The following is an 18654-nucleotide window of genomic DNA, read 5'->3' on the forward strand; positions in this document are numbered from 1 at the left end:
GGCCCATAGCGCCCAAGATGCGGAATCTGCTAGAAGCCAAAGACTGTTTTCTTTGTTGATGCCTTGTTGCCCGAAAACAGAAATTAGATCCATGCCCAGATCTCCCTATCAGCAAATCTGAGTGCCAACAAACTCTTCTCAGTGAGAGAGCAAACAAATAGCAAGCCACCCTTTCAAAGCTCAGGAACTTGAGTCCTAGAATTGGGCTGAAGACGTAAAAGCACATCTACTACTCAAAATATCTCCATGAAAGCCCATTCATCGATTCTCAACATGTTGGTAAGAAGGGAATTTGGTTATCTTTGTGAATACTTCCAGAATCACTTTTGGTTTTAGCTTTTACTTGTTTTGTATTTAGAGGAAGGGTTTTGGAAACAATTAAGAGCAATGATATATTCATCAGAGAAGAAAACTGAATCCCAGAAAGGGAAAAGAGTAGGTGCAGGTCACACAGTGGGGCATTTTGATAGAGATGGGATTATAACTTAATGTTCTTTCCATTCTCCCATGATGAGCATGGAAAACAGATGCCACATAAATCATGATGACTCAGTTTTTCAGTTTCAAAGGATGAATGCCCTTGCCATTAACCAAGATCACAAACGGCAGCAAATAAATGTGATTTCTAAAAAGTGTTTTGATTTGCTGGTTTTCTATGGGCTACTCCCTCTATACTGCTATAGGGATGGGGAGAGTGATGGGGGGTTGGGGGGACTGGTGATCGATCACAGTCTAGTAGAGCAGGCTACTCTAGGTGAGAATCTAGCTCCTCACACCTCACACCCCAAAATGCCCCGGGGCAGAGTCGTCTTTGGAACTGAGTCAAGGACCAGGTGCTCTCCACATGACACCTGTTTTCTAATCATTTCTTCTCCCTCTAAAGCAGCGTTCCCAGCTCCCTCAAAGCCCCAGACTGTCTACCAGAAAAACAGGTCATGGCATCTGACTGCTTCTGGGTTGTCCCAAAGTTCCTGTGGGACCACAAACCATTGCCTGAAGATGAAACAAACCTTTGGGAGTGAAAGAATAAATGCCAAGTATTCAAATAAGGCTCCCTTTATTAAATAATCCAGACATAGCATGAATCCATGGGTTGAATAGCAGCAGCCATGAGGAGGGGTTCACCAAAATATGTGCAGATGAAAACTGGAATTGCTCAGAAGTCCATTTTTTTCTAACAAAATGTCCCGTCTCACCAGTGGACCCCAATCTCCAGCAATGTGGAAATGGCTTAGGTGGGATTAGCGTTTTTCCAAAGTAAATGGGGTGAAGGGTGTTTCTATTTCAACCCCTATAACAGCTTTTTCAAAGGCACAATGCATAGGTCTGTTCTTTCCAGAGTCCTGCAGAGTATGAAAGAGTTTCCAGGATAAGTTTGTTCTCTGGTGAAAATACAAGAGTCAAAAACTCTGCCACAGCCCAGAGAGGATGATAGCTGGCTCGTGTAGGACTTAGCATAAAATTTCCTCTCTGTGTCTGGGGGCAGTAAGACAGTGATGTAGGAGGCAGTGGGGAAACCCCTGGGGCTCCCCAGCCCAAGTGCTATGAGAAGCTGGCTGAATGGCACAGGAGGTCTTCAGAGACCAAGTTTGAGTCTGACCTTAGAACTAAAACATGTACAAGAGCTGATATTTTGCCACAAATGAACTTAATGCTCTCTATTTGAGCTTTTGCATTTGCAGCAAATGAAGTGGATGTATCTGTGTGTGTGTGTTTGTGTGTGTGTTTGTGTATGTGTGTGCATGTGCTCAAGTGCAGTGGGGACAAGGGTAACTGTCTTTGGGAGAAGAATTGATGAAAAACCAAGACAGACAGACTAGGCAAAGCAAGCATCCTTAGGAACAGAAGGGAGTTCTGGTGATTCATATTAACCTGTTAATTTATACCATGTTCTGTACAAAAATAAAGAGGTTCTCATAAGATTAACAATTTAAATAAATATCTGATAGAATATTCTTTCTCATTTTTATAGTTCATCTTTGGGGTTGATATTCAGGTCACGCTTCCCTTGCTGTTCTTGATCCAGGATTGCGATCACTTCATCGGCCTTTATTCGCTCCTGCAAAAGTGACAATTTACACATTTCTGTTACGAGCATAATAATCAGCCCCGGTGGCATATGCTTCCCAAACACTTCCAGGCTTCCATCTGTATGGAAGCACAGATTGGCGCTAAATCTAGCTACGGATGGAACCCGTCTTTAGCCCTCCACTAGCAGCTTCTCCTGACTTCTAGCTGTCCTCAACATTACAGTTACTTTCCAGGATTTCTCCCTTGCAAAGGAGACTTGTATAGTCAACTACCCACGACCCTGCTATATCGTTTGGGATCCCATCAGCATCTGTAGTTAATTCTCCAAGTCAGCACTCAAAGTGAATTCACCATTTCTCCAGGTCCACCTATAGACCTACTCTGTCTTTTCACAAATCCCCTCTCTTAGTGAAGATCACCACAGCTGACCCATATGCCCTAGGATTCTGATTATGGTGTCTTGCCACTGATAAAAATCACCTGGTCCTACTTGTTCTACTTCTTATTTCTGCTCCTTTCTCTCAGAGCCTACAACTGTCACTTAAACCAGGGTTCCCCAATCTTGAACCAGATAGTTCTGTGTGGTGAGGCTGGTGACGGGGTTGTCTATGCACTGTAGGCTGGCCTCTAGCTGTTACAGGCGGCCAATAACACCTCATCCCACATCTGGATAACCAAAAATGTCTCCAGACATTGAAGAAGTGCCCTAGGAGGCAAAATTTCCCCTTTTGAGAACATGTGTAAACACTTATCATTTCTTGACTGGAATACTGCAACACTCTTCAAACCGATGTCCTCATTCCATACCCTGCTCCCGCTCCCACTTGCTGGCACCACACCCCGTGCACTTAAATCATTCTCATGCCACTTTGCTGCTCATGGCTCATGGCTCCTCCACGGCTTCCCATTGCCTGAAGTTCCAGCAGCAGTCTTCCTGGTGTGTGTATAAGGAGCTGCCTGATTTAGGTTTTCCTTTTTTAAGATTTATTTATTTATCCACACAGAACTGGGGTACAGGCCGGAGGTGTGGAAGCAGTGAGAGGATTCATCAGAGACAGAGTCAGGAGCAGAACAGGCAGATTGATGAAGTACACTGCTGAGGAGATCAGCTGGCAAGACACGAGACGTCTTTTGGGCTCTGTGGATCACTTCCGGGGCTGGGGATCAAACTCACACTGAAGCAACTGCTGCTAGCTTGCAGTGCTGTGCTTTAACCCATTGAGCCACCAGGAAGGGCCTGATTTAGGTTTTTCTCTCTTCTGTAGCTCACCTGTCTTCAGCTTCTCAGCTTAGCTCACACTCAGAGAGTGTGCTGAAAAACACACTCTCTGAAAAGTTCCTAGCCTTAGTCCATGAAAAAAATGTCCTTTTGGGCTTTCTGTTACCACCACACCCATCCACCAGCTGGTCTACCTCCGATTAGCATCTTAAACTTTCTACACTTTTCCACCATCTCTATTGCTAGTCTAGAAGGTGGCATCAAAGCTATCTTTTGTACTCTGGGAAGGACTGGAGAGGTGAAGAGAGGGTGCATGCTCCCCCCACTATTAGAGAAGAATTCACATGTTTTAAGCAACCTGTGTCTGTGCCTGACTCCTCAGTGTCCATTTTCAGAACTGCTCCCTCACATTCACATTCTGGCGATGTTGCTCTCTTTGCTTCTTGACTCCTGACTTTCCTCTTATTTTGGTATTCATAAAGAGCTGCCACCTGCTTGTGACTATGCATTCTGTAGCTTTACCACACAGGGCCAAATTACCCTCTTAAGTGACTGCATCAACTTCCACATTTGTTCCACAAACAGGCCAGTCTCTTTCACTTTTACTTTTCTGGTAGTTGATGGCAATGGGAGTAGAGCTCACTTTTTTCTGAAGTGTGTAGCTGAAGTAGGGGAGTCCATGTTGGGGTCATTGTCTAACAATCTTTGACTTTACTAGGCTAACTCTTTCCCAGTCTTTGGCTATGGAAAGCAGGCTCTTCATGAGGCTTTATTTTTATTTTTCTGTTCCCAGGGACATTTCTAGGTTGGAGTCTCTGCATTACCCAGTCCAAGATAACTGAGGCAAAATGAAGATTCTAGAAATACAAAAGAACATGGCTCATCAGGCCCTGACACAGCTGTCTCCTCTCAATTTTCTTGTCTTTATACCACATTTCCAAAATGATTAGCTATATTTGGTGGAAGAAATACAGAGAGGTGCATCAACTGTAGCTTGTGTTCTTTCATACAAATGACCACTGGTCTGTTAAGTATTGTGAAAACCCTGTTGTGATTGAGACTGAAATTACTGATCTAAGAAATTTTACATTATATCCCCAATGTGTTTTATAATTGTTCCATAAGATTCTTTTCATTTTACATTTTCTAGTCAAATCTCATTATTTGGCCCTTCCTGGTGGTGCAGTGGGTTAAAGCACAGCACTAAGAAGCTAAAGCCACGTCCACATGTGTTTGATTCCACCTGCCCGGAGGTGACCACATGGCACAGCAGACCTCTTCTGACCTGCGCACTGCTCCCCTCAGCAGTGTACTTCGTCGATCTGCCTGTTCTGCTCCCTACTCTGTCTCAGGTGAAGCCTCTCACTACCCCTGAGCCTCTGGCCTGTACCCCAGTTCTGTATGCACAAATAAATAAATCTTTAAAAAAAAATCTCATTATTATTTCCGGGTTATCGTTGGTAGACAGGAATGTGGACAATATTTGTATAGATATTCAGACTGTGCAACCTTGTTGAACTCTAAAATCTATGCTAATAATTCATCTGAATATTCTGTGAGTATATTATGTGTGTTCTACAATCTGCAAAGAAAAACCTTTGTCTCTTCCTTTTCAATTTCTTATTGCTTTTTTCCCCCCTTAATTTTATCACATTTTCTTGGATACCCAGTATTTGATTTGAGGACATCTTTGTCTTCTGCCAGCACTTTTATTAGCTTATAATAAATATCTCTCATTAGGTACATCCTACCTTTCTTCATCCAGACATCACTTATCACTATCTGAAAATATCTTAATTACTTATGAATTTAAAAATACATTTGTTATCTGTCTTCTACAAGAAGATAAGTTCCATGAAAGTGGGTACACTGTCTCTTTTGTTCAATGATATACTTCCAGTGTTCAAAAAAGCTACTGTGCTTGGCAGGGACTCCACTGAGTTAGAAGAGTAAATACATAGGTAGAAGAAAAGCTGCCTGTACCTAAATGTCTGTCCCTAAAGAAAGTGCCCTTGTCCTTTAAGGCTCATGTTCAATGCTTTATTCTCAATGTAGCCTTTCTTGAATTCTTCTTTGTATACCCACCACACCAGGCAATTTGCTCTAAGAATTCTTAGAGCTTTGCCTGCTGTTTTAAATATGCAGGCCCCTATATTATCTTTCCACTTTGACTTCAAGCTACTAAAAATAGGCGTTTCATCTTACCTAGCTAGTTTGTACCCTCTATGGGTAGTCCCTCACACCATGCCTAGCATAGTAAGTTCTAAAAATAATTACAAAGCACTTTTCATTCACAAGCTTGCAATAGGAAATCATGTTCACAGAAAAGTACCTGAAAGGACAAACTATGCTAAATGATTACAACTAAACTAGCCTAAATTGCTGTCATGATGTTTAAGTAAAATGCTTGCTGAGTACTCTTTATGAATATGGGAAAAACCTGCTGCTTAATAAATTGATGCACCTACAAAACTTTCATATCTGAAACCACAGGAGACTGCTGTAGCCACATGTTTCTCCTGAAAAGAAGTTCAAGAGCTAGAATTCTATATGATAGGCACTGAAGCTTAAATAAAGTGCATCCAAAAGAATTTATGATGTTAAATGCACCTGGAGAAGTGGGTGCCTTTTAAATCATCTAAAGAAGTCTGCTAGCACTGATGACTTCTCAGAGGCAGGCTCTCTGTGCTCATGGATTCCATCTGAGAGAAGGCACCTAAGCCAGGGACTCTCAAACTTGGTTGCACATTACAGTCATCTGAGGAGTTTCTGACTTCAAAGTCAGATGTGGGCACCCACTTTTCCAGGTGTAGTTAGCATCATAAATACTTTGGTATTTATGGATGCACTTTATTACTTAAACTTCCGATATGCTTATCAATCACCTTAACAACTAAGCCAGAATTTCGCTGTGTGGAAGCCAGACCGCCAGAGTTTGCAAGTAGCCCCAGGTGGTTTCAATGAGTACTAAAGCCTGGGAATTAAGCAAAGGTTGAATGTTCTAGCAGTTGAAGAGGTTCTGGTCATTTTCTTCTGAAGCCACTAGATGCCGCTGTTGCCCCAAGGCTGGAGATGGTTTCCTACTACTTTGAGGTTGAGGATCTGAGCTACACACTCCCTGGTTAGGATCAAGAAAACCTCGTTGTGTTAACTAATTTTGATAGACAATATCTTCAAAGAGAGGCCTGGTTACTGAACAACAAAATAGATAAACTTTTTGTTAAGTTAAACATTGAAGGGAGAAAATTGTGAGACAACTTTATAACAATGTGTTATGTTTACTGTCTTATTTTACCTAGCTTCCTCAGCACAGGAGTAGTGTAGGGGTGCTGACATTTTGGAGGTGCCTAGGAGAAACATAGGAGGAAAGGACTGGCAGGTGCAGGAGACTGCTCAGTGCCTTTTGGTGTTTTCAGGAGTGGCCACTCTGTTCGCTCTCCAGGGCCATTCTTTTCTGTGTGCCTGATACAATCTTCTCTTTAAATACTGAGTTTATAGGCACCTTCCTTGAGGCCTTCCTACAAAGTATACGCTACTGCCTTCTCATTAGTCCTTTTCCTGTTGACTGCTGCCAGCTCCTCACCATAAGGACTAAACTTTATTCACCTGGGTCCTGGGTCCTGTGGAGCAGAGTGCCTGAAGCTCCCAGCAGAACTGTAAACATTTGTTAAATACCTGCAAGACTACTTGGGGAATGTGGCTTAAAATTATGTGTGTTGGATGGCAACCAGTGAAGAGAAAGAGAAGTTCATTAATTTTATATAGTTTCTGATGAAACTGGAGTTCAGTTCAGGGATCTAAAGAGAAGAAAGAAGTAGATAGAAAGCCACTTGAAAGACTAGAATTTCACAGCTTCGTCAGCACTCGGGACTGGAGACTTTGAAGTCATCCAGTTTAGCTGTGCTATAAAGTTCAGTTTCAATTTTAGCATCCCATGCCCAGCGGCTCCTGGGGCTTTGGAGCTCAGCAGTACCAGGAAGCTCACTACTTCCAAAGCAGACACCACCACCACCAAGCCACAGCCATTATTTGAAAGGCATTCCTTATGCTAAGTAGAATATTTTCTCTAAATTTGTAACCACTGATCTTAATTCATCTCTCTGGAGCTTCACACATACAGGATATAGCCTCCACCCACAGGCATCCACAAGAATGAGATTACAATTTCTAATTAGATCCCTGTAATTAGCTACTTCCAAAGTAATAAGAGCAACATTTTAATACTTAATAATAGTAAATAATAATAAACTTCCACAGTCCTTTACTTTCTTCTACCTATGTTGCATAAACTACACATACAGTGCTCTTTTTCGATGATTTGTTAAGAAAACAAATCAGTCCCCTCATGACCTGTGAAAATTGGTTCCTCGTTTTCATGGCTAGAGTAGTAAGCCTAAAACTAATTAGAGACTACCAAATATCACTCTCTGCAGAACATTCACTTATTAGAACCCATGGGATTAAAAACTGCCTTCCAAGTTTCCTCTTCTTTCCCTCAAACTCACTCTCTAGACATTAGGTTACTGACTATTGGATGATGAATCTGATCAAGAAAGTTTTCTCTTCCTCAGAAAACAAAACTAGTGTTGGGGACTAGAGAGAACAGTAAGGGGATTTATAAAATTTTCTTCCATGGTAAGGTCTCTGAAGGGTTATAGTGTTACAGGGCACATTAGACCTTTTATGGGAAGGAACTTTAATATGATTAATGTGTAATACAGAAAGACAAATAATACAGTTTTTAAATTTAGAACCTAAAGTCACCCATCCCATCCTGGATGAATGTCCAGCCAAACTGGGTTGGCCCAAAACAAGACCTGAGCCTGCACAAGTATAAAGAGCCTTCTGGCAGGGACCCATAGAAAAGGGTCAGAAGCAGTCAGACAAGTCTGGGAGAAAAAGAGTAAAATCAAAATCAAGACTACACCTGCCATTGTTAGCCTCCCCATGGGTGTCTCACCCACATCTGTTCCAATCAGTCCAGCACCAAGAAGCCAGGGCAGCTTCTTCATGTGTCTCTCTGTGCCTGTTTCTCCTCCAGGTCTCTTTCTTGCTCTCCATCCTGCTTCCTTCCTTGCCCACTCTCCCCATCTCCTCTCCAGCTTCTTCTCTTTCCTGTTCAGCTCCACCCTCCCTTAGGTGGGGCTAGGAACCTGGAAACTCCCATTATCTTGGGGACCGCCCTCTTACAACAGGACAACCTAAATGACTTTTCAGATAAATCAGTTTCTGAAGCAGGTCTGTGGGCATCTAACAAACTTTCTGGGAGAGCCAAAAACTCACCAGTTCTCTATAGAGTGGGTCTAAGGTAAACCACAGAGCCACAGCACACCTCTGGCCCTTGGTGACCGCCTTCACCCCGTGGGGGTTCTCTCCTCCAGATGAGAAGCTGATCATACGCCCACATTTTGGTTTTATAGAGGCCTGAGAAAGAAAAAGATAATTAGATATCTTCAATTCCTACACCATGAACATTGCTCTAAACCCCCATCATTATCCACCTATGGGAGAGTTGGGTCAAATTTTGAATCAAGAAATGATGGCAGCCTGGGTTTCAGGAAGACATCGATTGTTAAAAGTTCCTCTTCTGCAAAGCAAAAACAAGGCCAGGCCCTCCCTGGTGGTGCAGGAGGTTAAAGCACAGCAGTGTGGAGCTGGCTGCGGCCGATTCAGTGAAAGTTCAATCCCTGGCCCCGATGTGATTCATATGGTGCAGCAGACCTCTCCTGTCTCACCCGCTGCTCCCCTCAGCAGTGTACTTCATCGATTTATCTGTTCAGCTCCCCACTGTGTTTCTGCACGTCTGGCCTGTATCCCAGTACTGTATGCATAAATAAATAAATCTTAAAAAAAATGGCCAAATATCAAAAAATAAAATTAATCATGTGAAATGGTAGGTACAATACCTAGAAATAGCAATTGCTAATACAAGCTCAAACTCCAGGAAAGCAAAGCCCCTTTCTTTTAATTCCCTTTCTACATTCCACAGCAGCATATGGCATACAGAAAACAGACTTTTAATATCTGTGAAATTACAAACACAAACCCAGGAGCCATGCAGAATGGAAACTTTTATTTTAGATCTCGATCGTGGCGCCATGATCCTTAATTATACATGTGCACTTTGTGTATGTTTGTAATGCAGAGATATTTAAAAGTCAAGTATAATCCCAAATGATAGTTTAATCCTCATCACTATGTTCCTGCCCACTGAGCCTCAGTCAACGCTTGACTCTCTCCACCGAGGAGAACACAGTACTCCTCAGGCTGGCCCCTTCTTTGTTCTCCAGGGACCTGAGGCTATTGACACGGTTTTTCCAGGCATTTCTTAGGTGGACCTGTCCACTCATGTTTAAGTAGAGGAGGGCAGAAGGGAAAAGAGATACTACAAGTGGCCCTGAGCCTTGCTCTAGATGGAAAGAGGAGACTCTCATGGCAATTACGCTTATACATCTGAGTATCAGATGTATAAACTTATTTCTAAGTTTAAAGCAGTGTCTGATGTCGGGGAAGTTCATTTTTCTTTCCTGAGAAACACAGAAACCGTACTCATTCCATAGCAGAGAAATTAAAATATAAGAAAAAAAAAGTGGCAGCAGCAATTTTACCATTTGATAAGTTATAGCTGTTCTAGTAATCTATTTTCAGAATTGAGTGTATGTGTACCCATGTAAAAAATATTTTACTTCTTATAAAATGGCTAAACTTTTCCACTGCTAGCTTCAAGAGGAATATTTGGGAATTTTCCTGAAGTCCTTGGATGCTGTATAACAAAGATGCTCTCAGACTGTTTGACCAACATGTGGAAGGTCAAAGGTGGTGTAGAAAGTAGAAGAAACCAGGGTGTGTGTGTGTAAGATGTGCTGTGTGGTGTATGTGTGTGTGTGTGTGCATGATGAGTGCTATCAGTAAGAGCTGAAAATTTTAGTTTCCAGTTACTTTCCAATGTAGAATAATTGAGTGATTCATCTTTGCCAGAGAGAATGGCTTTTCTTAAGCAGCTTGGTCAAGGCAATTTTTTTATTATTATTATTTCAATCTACAGTGTTCACTAGTTTCTGGTCCCCTGGTATCAGCCTGATTTCATTTTTATGGGGAAGGAATTTGTTGCACATATCCACATAGAAAAAGCAAAATAATGACACCTGACATTTATGAAATAGGATGAAAAACCTTCTTATTCATGACTTTAGGGTCAAGTTTTATGTTTTCTGGCTTCCTTGTTCTGGACTCACTGACTCGCACATGGTTGCCATTACTTCTATTATGAGGTTTGAGAAAAACAGCTTACAGTTCTAAGGCAAGGATGTGGAGACAATGCACTGCTTTCTCACTGAAAGAACTGGAAGAATTGAAAGTAATTTTACACATGAAGAACTTGGGGATAGTTTAGAAAAGATGCTATCACCTAACACAGGTGAAATATCAAAGATCTTTAAGCGCACAGGTGTTTCTAGAATGAATTTATCACATGGAGTAAATCACCTGCTTGCTACCAGCTACATGGAGGTAACATGGAGGAACAAACCAGCTCCATTATCCTATTGCTTCGATTGGGGAATATCTTCTGAAGTTTGGATAAATGATTGTAAACATACTCTTGGAACACAGATCCATTAATATTTTACAGATCAAATGGAGCTCATTAAATTTACCTTTTTCAAACTTGCACAAACCCTCAAATCCCTAAATATTTATGTTTCACAAATAAATGCTGTTAAAATAATCCATTAATTTTCCAAGTATAATTAAAGAAAATTCCTCTTGCTTTCCATCTAACTAGTGCTACCAGAGAAGCCCTTTGCCTGAAATAAATGTAGGCCTTCAGCCACTAACAAATGAACTGTTTAGACCATCCCGAGTGAAGGACTTGAAAGAGTTTTCTGACGTGTGCTTTCCTAGCCAGGCTATTTTTCTGCTCCTGTTGTCCTTCCAGAACAAATAAAGAAACTTGTTTCTCTTTGCTACTTTAATTAGTTACTAAAGTTTTTAAACATCTAAAAAATGCCCTAAAAATTCATCATAGGGATTAATATAAACCAGGACTAGCTTGGGAAAATAATCTTTCAGCTTGGAGCTTTTGAAGTAAAAAATTGTTTGAATTAGTTTTTCTTGAGGGGAGAGAGGACTGAATGCAGTTTTCAAAATAGTCACACATGTCTTTTAAAAGTACAGCTATATGGAAGGGGAGTAAAGTACTATCTGTCTGCATATCTTTAAAAAGCAGAATTCTAGTTAACTTGGTTTCAATTGATGAGTAATACTAATTATACAAGAAAGCATCACTTGTTTGCCGATGTCGAGTATTTCCACTTATGGCCACTAGGTGGAGTAGAAACAAAGAAATCCTCTCAACCACCTGCCTGATTTTTCTTTCTTCCCTGTGAGATGCTCTTCTCAACCTCTCTTTCAGTGTCAACAAGACTCAGAAATTAAATACACGTAGGCTTTGCAGAAAACAAGAATTCTGAATAAATATTGCTTTGATTCCAACCTGGATCATCAATTGCTTTAATTTCTCAGGTAATAAAACATCAAAATGTTCTCATAATAATATTTAAACGTGTTACCAAAAACGTGTGCCACTGTATCCTTTAAGCATCATAAACTTTAAAAAATGCATACAATCTTTAAACATGAAAACATATAAACAGGTGCTAAATCGTATGAAATACCTTTTTGTTAATTATAACAACACTTCTAGAAAATTATAACCAGAATCCCATCAGGGTTCCTCTTTAAACCCAGTAACATATAGCTTTGATATCATCTGCCTCTACACCAATGAATAATATATAGAAATAATACTAACTTCTATTTCCAAGTCCACCTATATGATGATAAGCAAATTTTTAATTTAATATTGTTATTCGTTAATTTTTCTATCTGTAAAAGGGACTCGATGATTTCTCTGGATGGCTCTGTATTGGGAACTATAAATTTACCAGGGCCCTTTTCACCTCTTGAGCTCTGACATATATGAAGTCCAACCATCTGTGAATACGTGAAAAATGCTAAGACTGAGGTTTAAAAATAAACAAATAAATAAATTTCAAAAAAACAGGTTTACATACAGTCACAGTCTTGGCATCCATTTCAGTGAATATAAATTCTCCTCCTTCAAAGTCATCATTCATATATAAGAGTGCACTATAAAAAGAAAGGCAAGCCATTGTATTATTTTAAGCTTTTAACAACATCATCCCAGAATACTGAAAACGCTATAAACAGTGATGAACCGACCAATCTGATAAATAAGTTTCCTTTGAATTTGACATTGAAATGACTGACCCTATTAAACTTTAAGAGTAAGTTCAGATGTAGTTTGGGTCATAACCCTGAAGTATTTGCTCCTTCCATTTATATTAAAAATATGAGATTACAGAGCACATCTCACATTTCTAAAGAAAACACAACTAGGTTTAATCTCACCCTTCGAAGCGATCCACACTGCTCACAAGTCTCTTTATTGTCTATATTTGTGACCTTGAAGAGTGTAATTTCTCCCTAACCTGCAGGAGAGCTCCCACCCCCAGCCCTGCAGATAGGGAATTTTATCAGATTTCTTATACACAACACAGTAATAATGAATACATATACTTTGTGTGTAGCCTGATTTTTCTCTTTGCACACTAAAATACCTTTTAGTAAAAGAAATTTTGTTTTTCTGAACTTCCAATTCTTATATCTAAAATGCAGACTTAGATTCCTGTATGTGTTGAGATACCAGGCCCTCTGTTCTCAGACTGAGATACGCATACCACAGAGATAACTTTCAGTGAAAATAAAGTGATTAAGCAAAACAAAATTTACTTTTTAGATTTAAACAAATGGACATTTTGTGGAGCAGGATGCAAGAAAACATGGCTGGGTTTTGAAGATAAAAATGTGAGATGATAAAAGTACTTGTGAGTTGTAGCAGCTGCTCAAGAAGATTACTTGAGAATCTCTGCTTCACAGAGATAAACATGAACATAAGCAAAACAGCTCAGCTTTCTAGTTTCTGTGGGTTTGGATCACTGCTGGCAAAAGCTGGACTATGAAGCAGCTGCAGGCTGTACCTGTAGTCCCGGAAGGTGTAGGCAGGGGGCTCCTTCCAGCACTCGTTGGCCTCAGGGTCCAGCAGACAGTTGTCAGCATGGATGGGATGACTGAGGTCATTTCTTCTATCCTGTTGACCTGCCAGAAATGGGAAGAGGAAGATGAGAGGTGGAAGGCAGTAACCTCCAACGGCAGAACTGACAATCTGACTGTCATCTTGTGTTGCCAACATCCCCGCAAGTTTGAGGAGAGGGCAGGCAGGACAAGCAGATGAAAGACTGGATAGGCAGTCCTCTCTGTGATGAGCCTCATGTCAAACTATGGACACATCACACCCGCCTCTTCAGCTATCAGAGCTCTGTGATGTAGACAGACATTCAGAAATCCCATGCATTTACAGTGCCGAGTGCAGGGCAGTAAAGGCATGATGCATGGCAATGGAATAATAATAGAAGAAAAAAAAATCTCATTCAGCTGAAACTTCCCAAGTGTATAGAGTCCTACTCTGTGACTTTTTCTGTCTATCCAGGAAGGTGTAGATGAAAGAATCTAAACAATAAAAATTAGAAGTGTCTGGCTGTTCAAGAACATTTTGTTTTCAACAGTCCCTTTATCATCTCCACTTCCACTCAATTCTTGCGGACATGCTAATGACTATAATTTCTAGCTTCCCAGTTGTGCAAATGTGAAATCCAGAATCATAAAGCATTTCTGTTTCCCTTTGGGACTTAAGCAAGAGGGAGAAATGGATTTGGAAAGAGAAAATAGCAGAATGATGGTCTTCTAGAATGTTAGGGGACCAAATGTAAATAAAAAGGAAAGGGGAAAATAAGAGCTAGTATTGGGACATTTAGAGCTCTTCTAGCCACTTAGCCTGCAATGAAATCAAGTTTTGTTTGAATTTTTTTCCCTCTCATTTCACTGTGGATAGGAGAGGTCACGTTCAGATCCTGGAATCTTACCCGTTAGAGCTGTTCGGCAGACCATGTGTGTATAGGAAAAATACAGGGTTGAATTCAGCATGAAATAGGATTCTACAATCTTTCGAGCCTTCTCGCTGATGTCATAAAACAGACGGGCACTCTTCAGAGGGACTCGGCCTTCATAACCAAACTGAAGCAAAAGAATATCAGATATCACTGGGGTGGTGAAAGGTTCTGCAAAAAGCAGATCTGGGTTTCTTTAAGATAATGTATGATGTTTGCCTCTGTCTTGACTACTGGCATTCCACGTGTTTGTGGACTTAGGTTAGGAAGATGACCCATTGGGATAAGCTCTTCTTGATCACAGAGGGAATGTTAAGTGGCTTCACCACAGCCCCCTATACTAAGACTCTCCTGCTTTCTCTGAATCACCACTTTATTGCAGTGCAGACAATTACTTATTTGAGCCTTTTTCACCATTAGAGCATGAACTGCTTGAGGAGTGGGGAGTGTAAGCTAGGGGCGGGATGGACATTATTTATCAGATACAAATTTAAGAAATACAAAGTTTGGTAAATTGGCAATTGATTAGAAGATGAAGAAATTATTAACAACAAAGATACCATTTCATATTTGCTTTCTTCAGCTGTTCTGATGGGTCTGTATTCTAAACTCTTCCCTTCCTCATATCTGCCATTCACAAAAGGTCCTAGATGGACCACTAAGGATGCCTCTGAAAAATGCTAAATGAAATGAGTCAAAAAGTGAAACATATCCAGTGGTTTCACTCATCTGTGGAATATAAGTAAGTAAAAAATTACAAAGGCAAAATACAATAGGAGTACATCTCAGTGAAAGAAGATCATGATCACTGGGAGTGGGGGGACACAGAAGATGGGGTGCTGACTGGGTGGTCTGGTAGAGTGGAACATACACACATATGAAAGAGCAACAATGTATCCCCAAAAATTAAAGTAAAAATAAATTTTAAAAAAATGAGATGCCACATACAAAATGTTACTATAAAAACATTTCAGATATTACTCAAATTAAAAAGATGTTTACTTTGAGTGCTTTCAGGACAGTTGCACCTTCAAACTTTTCATTGGGTGTATGCGGTGAAGTTTTTCCTCTGTATCCATCACCAACGTGCATGATTCCCTGGAAACAAAATACCAGAGGATGCTTTATTAATGATAACTATGAATTCACCTGGTCTCTCTTTCTGCTACCACTGCCAGAAATCTGAACACCAAAATCAGTACCCAGAAACTATTCCCAATTTATTCCAGAATCCTGGCCTAATTAATTCTCTCAATCAAGAGATGCCTTTACTTAACTTTCTAGATTATCATTATAATTATTACCAATTTTTATAGAAATACAGAGACTATATATTTACATCCATCTATTATATTGATTAAAGTAAGGGGTTTTTCCCAACAACTTCATAGGATAGGCAAGACACATGCTGACTAGCTGCTGTCCTGAGAACTAAGCCACCAGTTATTACAGATCTAGACAAAGCAAGTGGAGTTGGACAACAATGAAAACATCCAACCCAAAGTATCTCCACAATCAGTGCCCTCTTCCTCAAGAAAGTGAAAGTGTCGGTCTTGATCACGACTCCACATGAGACATGGACCAAAGCATGACCAGACTCATGCCCAGCCAGTTTGGTCAGCCTGCAACCCTCTCAAGTCCTCACACTAGCCACACTGTGAAGCTCTCGGCACTGTTCTTCAGACAGGACGTTGTCCAGAAGCACCCGCTGAGTTCCATTCAGCTGCTCTGAGTTGTAGACAAACGTAATGTTCTCATAGAGCAAGGGGCCTCCTGAAAGCATAGAGCACAGGGTCTTGGATGCACTGTGTTATAGAGCGAAGTCTTTCATGCGTAGTAACTGCAGCACCAGTCTAGTCACACCCAGTCACCTGGCTGCATCCCAGTCTTTTTCTCACCACACCTGACGCTACCGAGTCTGCTTTTTGGATATTTGTTTTGCTCTGCTTTCTGGGATTTTTAATTTTTTTCTGTAGAATGTTCCACACATTTGCAAATCATCCATGTGCATGGGCCATGCTTATCTTGTCTGTATCAATCCAATTTTGGTATTTATGCTGCTGAAGTGGATTCAATCTCCAGACAACAAACTGACCCTCATGGCACAGCTGCTCCCCTCAGCAGTTTATTTCACTCAATCTGCCTGTACTGCTCCCCACTCTGTCTCTGGTGAGCACTCTCACCCTTTCCCCTCTCCTGCACCTCTGATCGGTACCCCATCTCTTGTATGCATAAAACAATTTTTAAAAATGGAACATATTGGTTGAAGGCACAAAAAATTTTTTGACGCAGATGTCTGTTCTATCTCTTTAAACTGGATTAGTCGGTTAGGATACAACATCAAGTGTTTATCAGTTTACTTAGGATAAAAGAGTTACTACAGTCTATGATTAATGGAATATTAAAGTAAAGAGACAATGTTTCTCAGTCTTGAGCAATGTGTGGTTATCTACTAAAGCCAAAATTCCCTAAGGAGCTCTGATGTTAATGTTATCTTTATTTTGCTTCAACATGTGCACCACAAAACATGATTACAGTATTTATTTTCAGTTTCAGACAAGTATAATAACAAAATCAATTTATAAAAATTTTAAAAAGCAAGACCATAAAACCAGCAAAATTCAAATTGACAATATCAATGAAATGGTTAATTTATTTTGTGGAAACTGAGAAGTTATATTCTGCATGAACACTCTACTAAATGATCTGGCCCCAGTTCTTCTGAAATTTGTTGGTGTTTGATGACTCATTCTAACATTTTTCCTTTGAAACTACTGCAAAATCTTAGTGTACCAAGAAAAATGTTGGCCTCCTTTTGGTCCTAATGCATTATTTATTCGTCCTACTTCAATCTTGTTAATCTTCAACCACTTAAATATTCTTAAATGTTGTCAAAGTGAGAGTAACTGCACCTGTAACCACTATGGTATAAAATCTCATGACAGTACTTGACTATTAAGTGGTCAGTTTAGATGATCCACTAGTTGTCCCTCTTCTTCTTTTTTTTTTAAGCTTGTCAGCAAAAAGTAAATAAAGATTTTCCTGGAACCCATGAATACGTACATAATTTCCTATTTCAATACCCAACGTTTCAGTGAGTAAACAAAATATTTTTATATCTATTTTTTCTATCATCCAGTGTTTCTCCAACTCTGTTTTGCAGAAAAGATTTCATTAAAAACAAAATTATTTCTTGATTAAATGTATTCTGGAAACATCGGACTAAAAAAATTTTTAAGAGAAATGCAGCTCCCCAGCACCTTCTTGCCTCCACTGGTCTCTCTCTAATTTCCCCTGATGCTCTCATTTGCTATCGCTAGAGAGTGTAGGACTCCTGGAAAGAATATCTAAACCAGAAAAAGAGGAAGACAAAAAACCACAGCACTGGGCAACATGAGGCCTCAAAGGAATATGACATCAAAAGAAAGAATAATTCTCTAGAACCCAACCACATTATTTTGGAAGATCTTATTTTCAAATCAGAAACAAAGTTCAGAATTGCTGTAATAAAGAAGTTAAACAAATGTAAGAAAATCGAGAGAAAAACGAAGTCGCGAAAAATATAATTAATGGATAGAAATTGAAAATATAAAGAATAAGGGAATTGCAGCATACAAAAAAGTCAATAGAGGTGGTTGAAAAACAGCTTTCCATAGATAGCTATGGAAACAGACTAGAACAAATAGAGGGCCAAATTATTAATCTTGAAAATGATGGGCCGGGGCCCTCCCTGGTGGCACTGCGAGTTAGAGTGCTGTACTGTGAAGCTAAGCCAAGCCGTGGCCTCCTCAGTGCGAGTTTGATTCCTGCCACAGAGGTGACCCACATGGCACAGTGGACTTCTCCTGTCTTGCCCGCTGCGCCCCTCAGCAGTATACTTTGTTGATCTGCCTGTTCTGCTCCCCACTCTGTCCCTGGTGAATCCTCTTGCCGCCCCTGCACCTCTGGCCTGTACCCCAGTTCTGTATACACAAATAAATAACATTAAAAAAAAATAAAGCACCCAAAGGGGAAGGAGGGCAACTATTACATATGGGGAAACAGTAAGATAAATTAGGCTGATTTAACACTCTGCAAACATTAGATGCATGTTTGAAAAAAATATTATAATGTACAACAGACCCAGGTAGAGAAATATAAAGCAAAAAGTAAAAAATGAAGAACAGTTTGAGAGTTATCTAACTCCATTAGGAAAGACAACATAAGGATACAGTTACCCCAGAAAGCAAAGAGAAAAAGAAAGGTACAGAGAACTTAGAAGCTACTGAAGCTTGTAAGCACTTTGAAGCTACTGAAGTCACTGTAGCACACGTTCGATCCCTGGCTCCTGAGGTGACTCACATGGTGTGGCAGACCTCTCCTAATCTGCCCACAGCT

General features: G+C 40.3%; 1 protein-coding gene across 1 annotated transcript in view; it reads right to left on the reverse strand.

The window, feature by feature from the left end:
• Positions 1–1048: 1048 nt before the first annotated feature.
• Positions 1049–18654, reverse strand: part of P3H2 (prolyl 3-hydroxylase 2) — a 135726-nt gene continuing 118120 nt past the window's right edge. Inside the window, exons 9-15 of the mRNA XM_004675096.2 lie at positions 15923–16050; positions 15280–15375; positions 14254–14404; positions 13312–13429; positions 12325–12400; positions 8534–8674; positions 1049–2059 (exon numbers count right to left, since the gene is read on the reverse strand). Of these exons, the coding sequence (XP_004675153.1) occupies positions 1967–2059; positions 8534–8674; positions 12325–12400; positions 13312–13429; positions 14254–14404; positions 15280–15375; positions 15923–16050 (803 nt within the window). The 3' untranslated portion in view covers positions 1049–1966. The remainder of the gene's footprint in view (positions 2060–8533; positions 8675–12324; positions 12401–13311; positions 13430–14253; positions 14405–15279; positions 15376–15922; positions 16051–18654) is intronic.

The sequence above is a fragment of the Condylura cristata genome, unplaced genomic scaffold (genome assembly GCF_000260355.1).
Source record: "Condylura cristata isolate star-nosed mole 26May11 unplaced genomic scaffold, ConCri1.0 scaffold00003, whole genome shotgun sequence".
Lineage (NCBI taxonomy): Eukaryota > Metazoa > Chordata > Mammalia > Eulipotyphla > Talpidae > Condylura > Condylura cristata.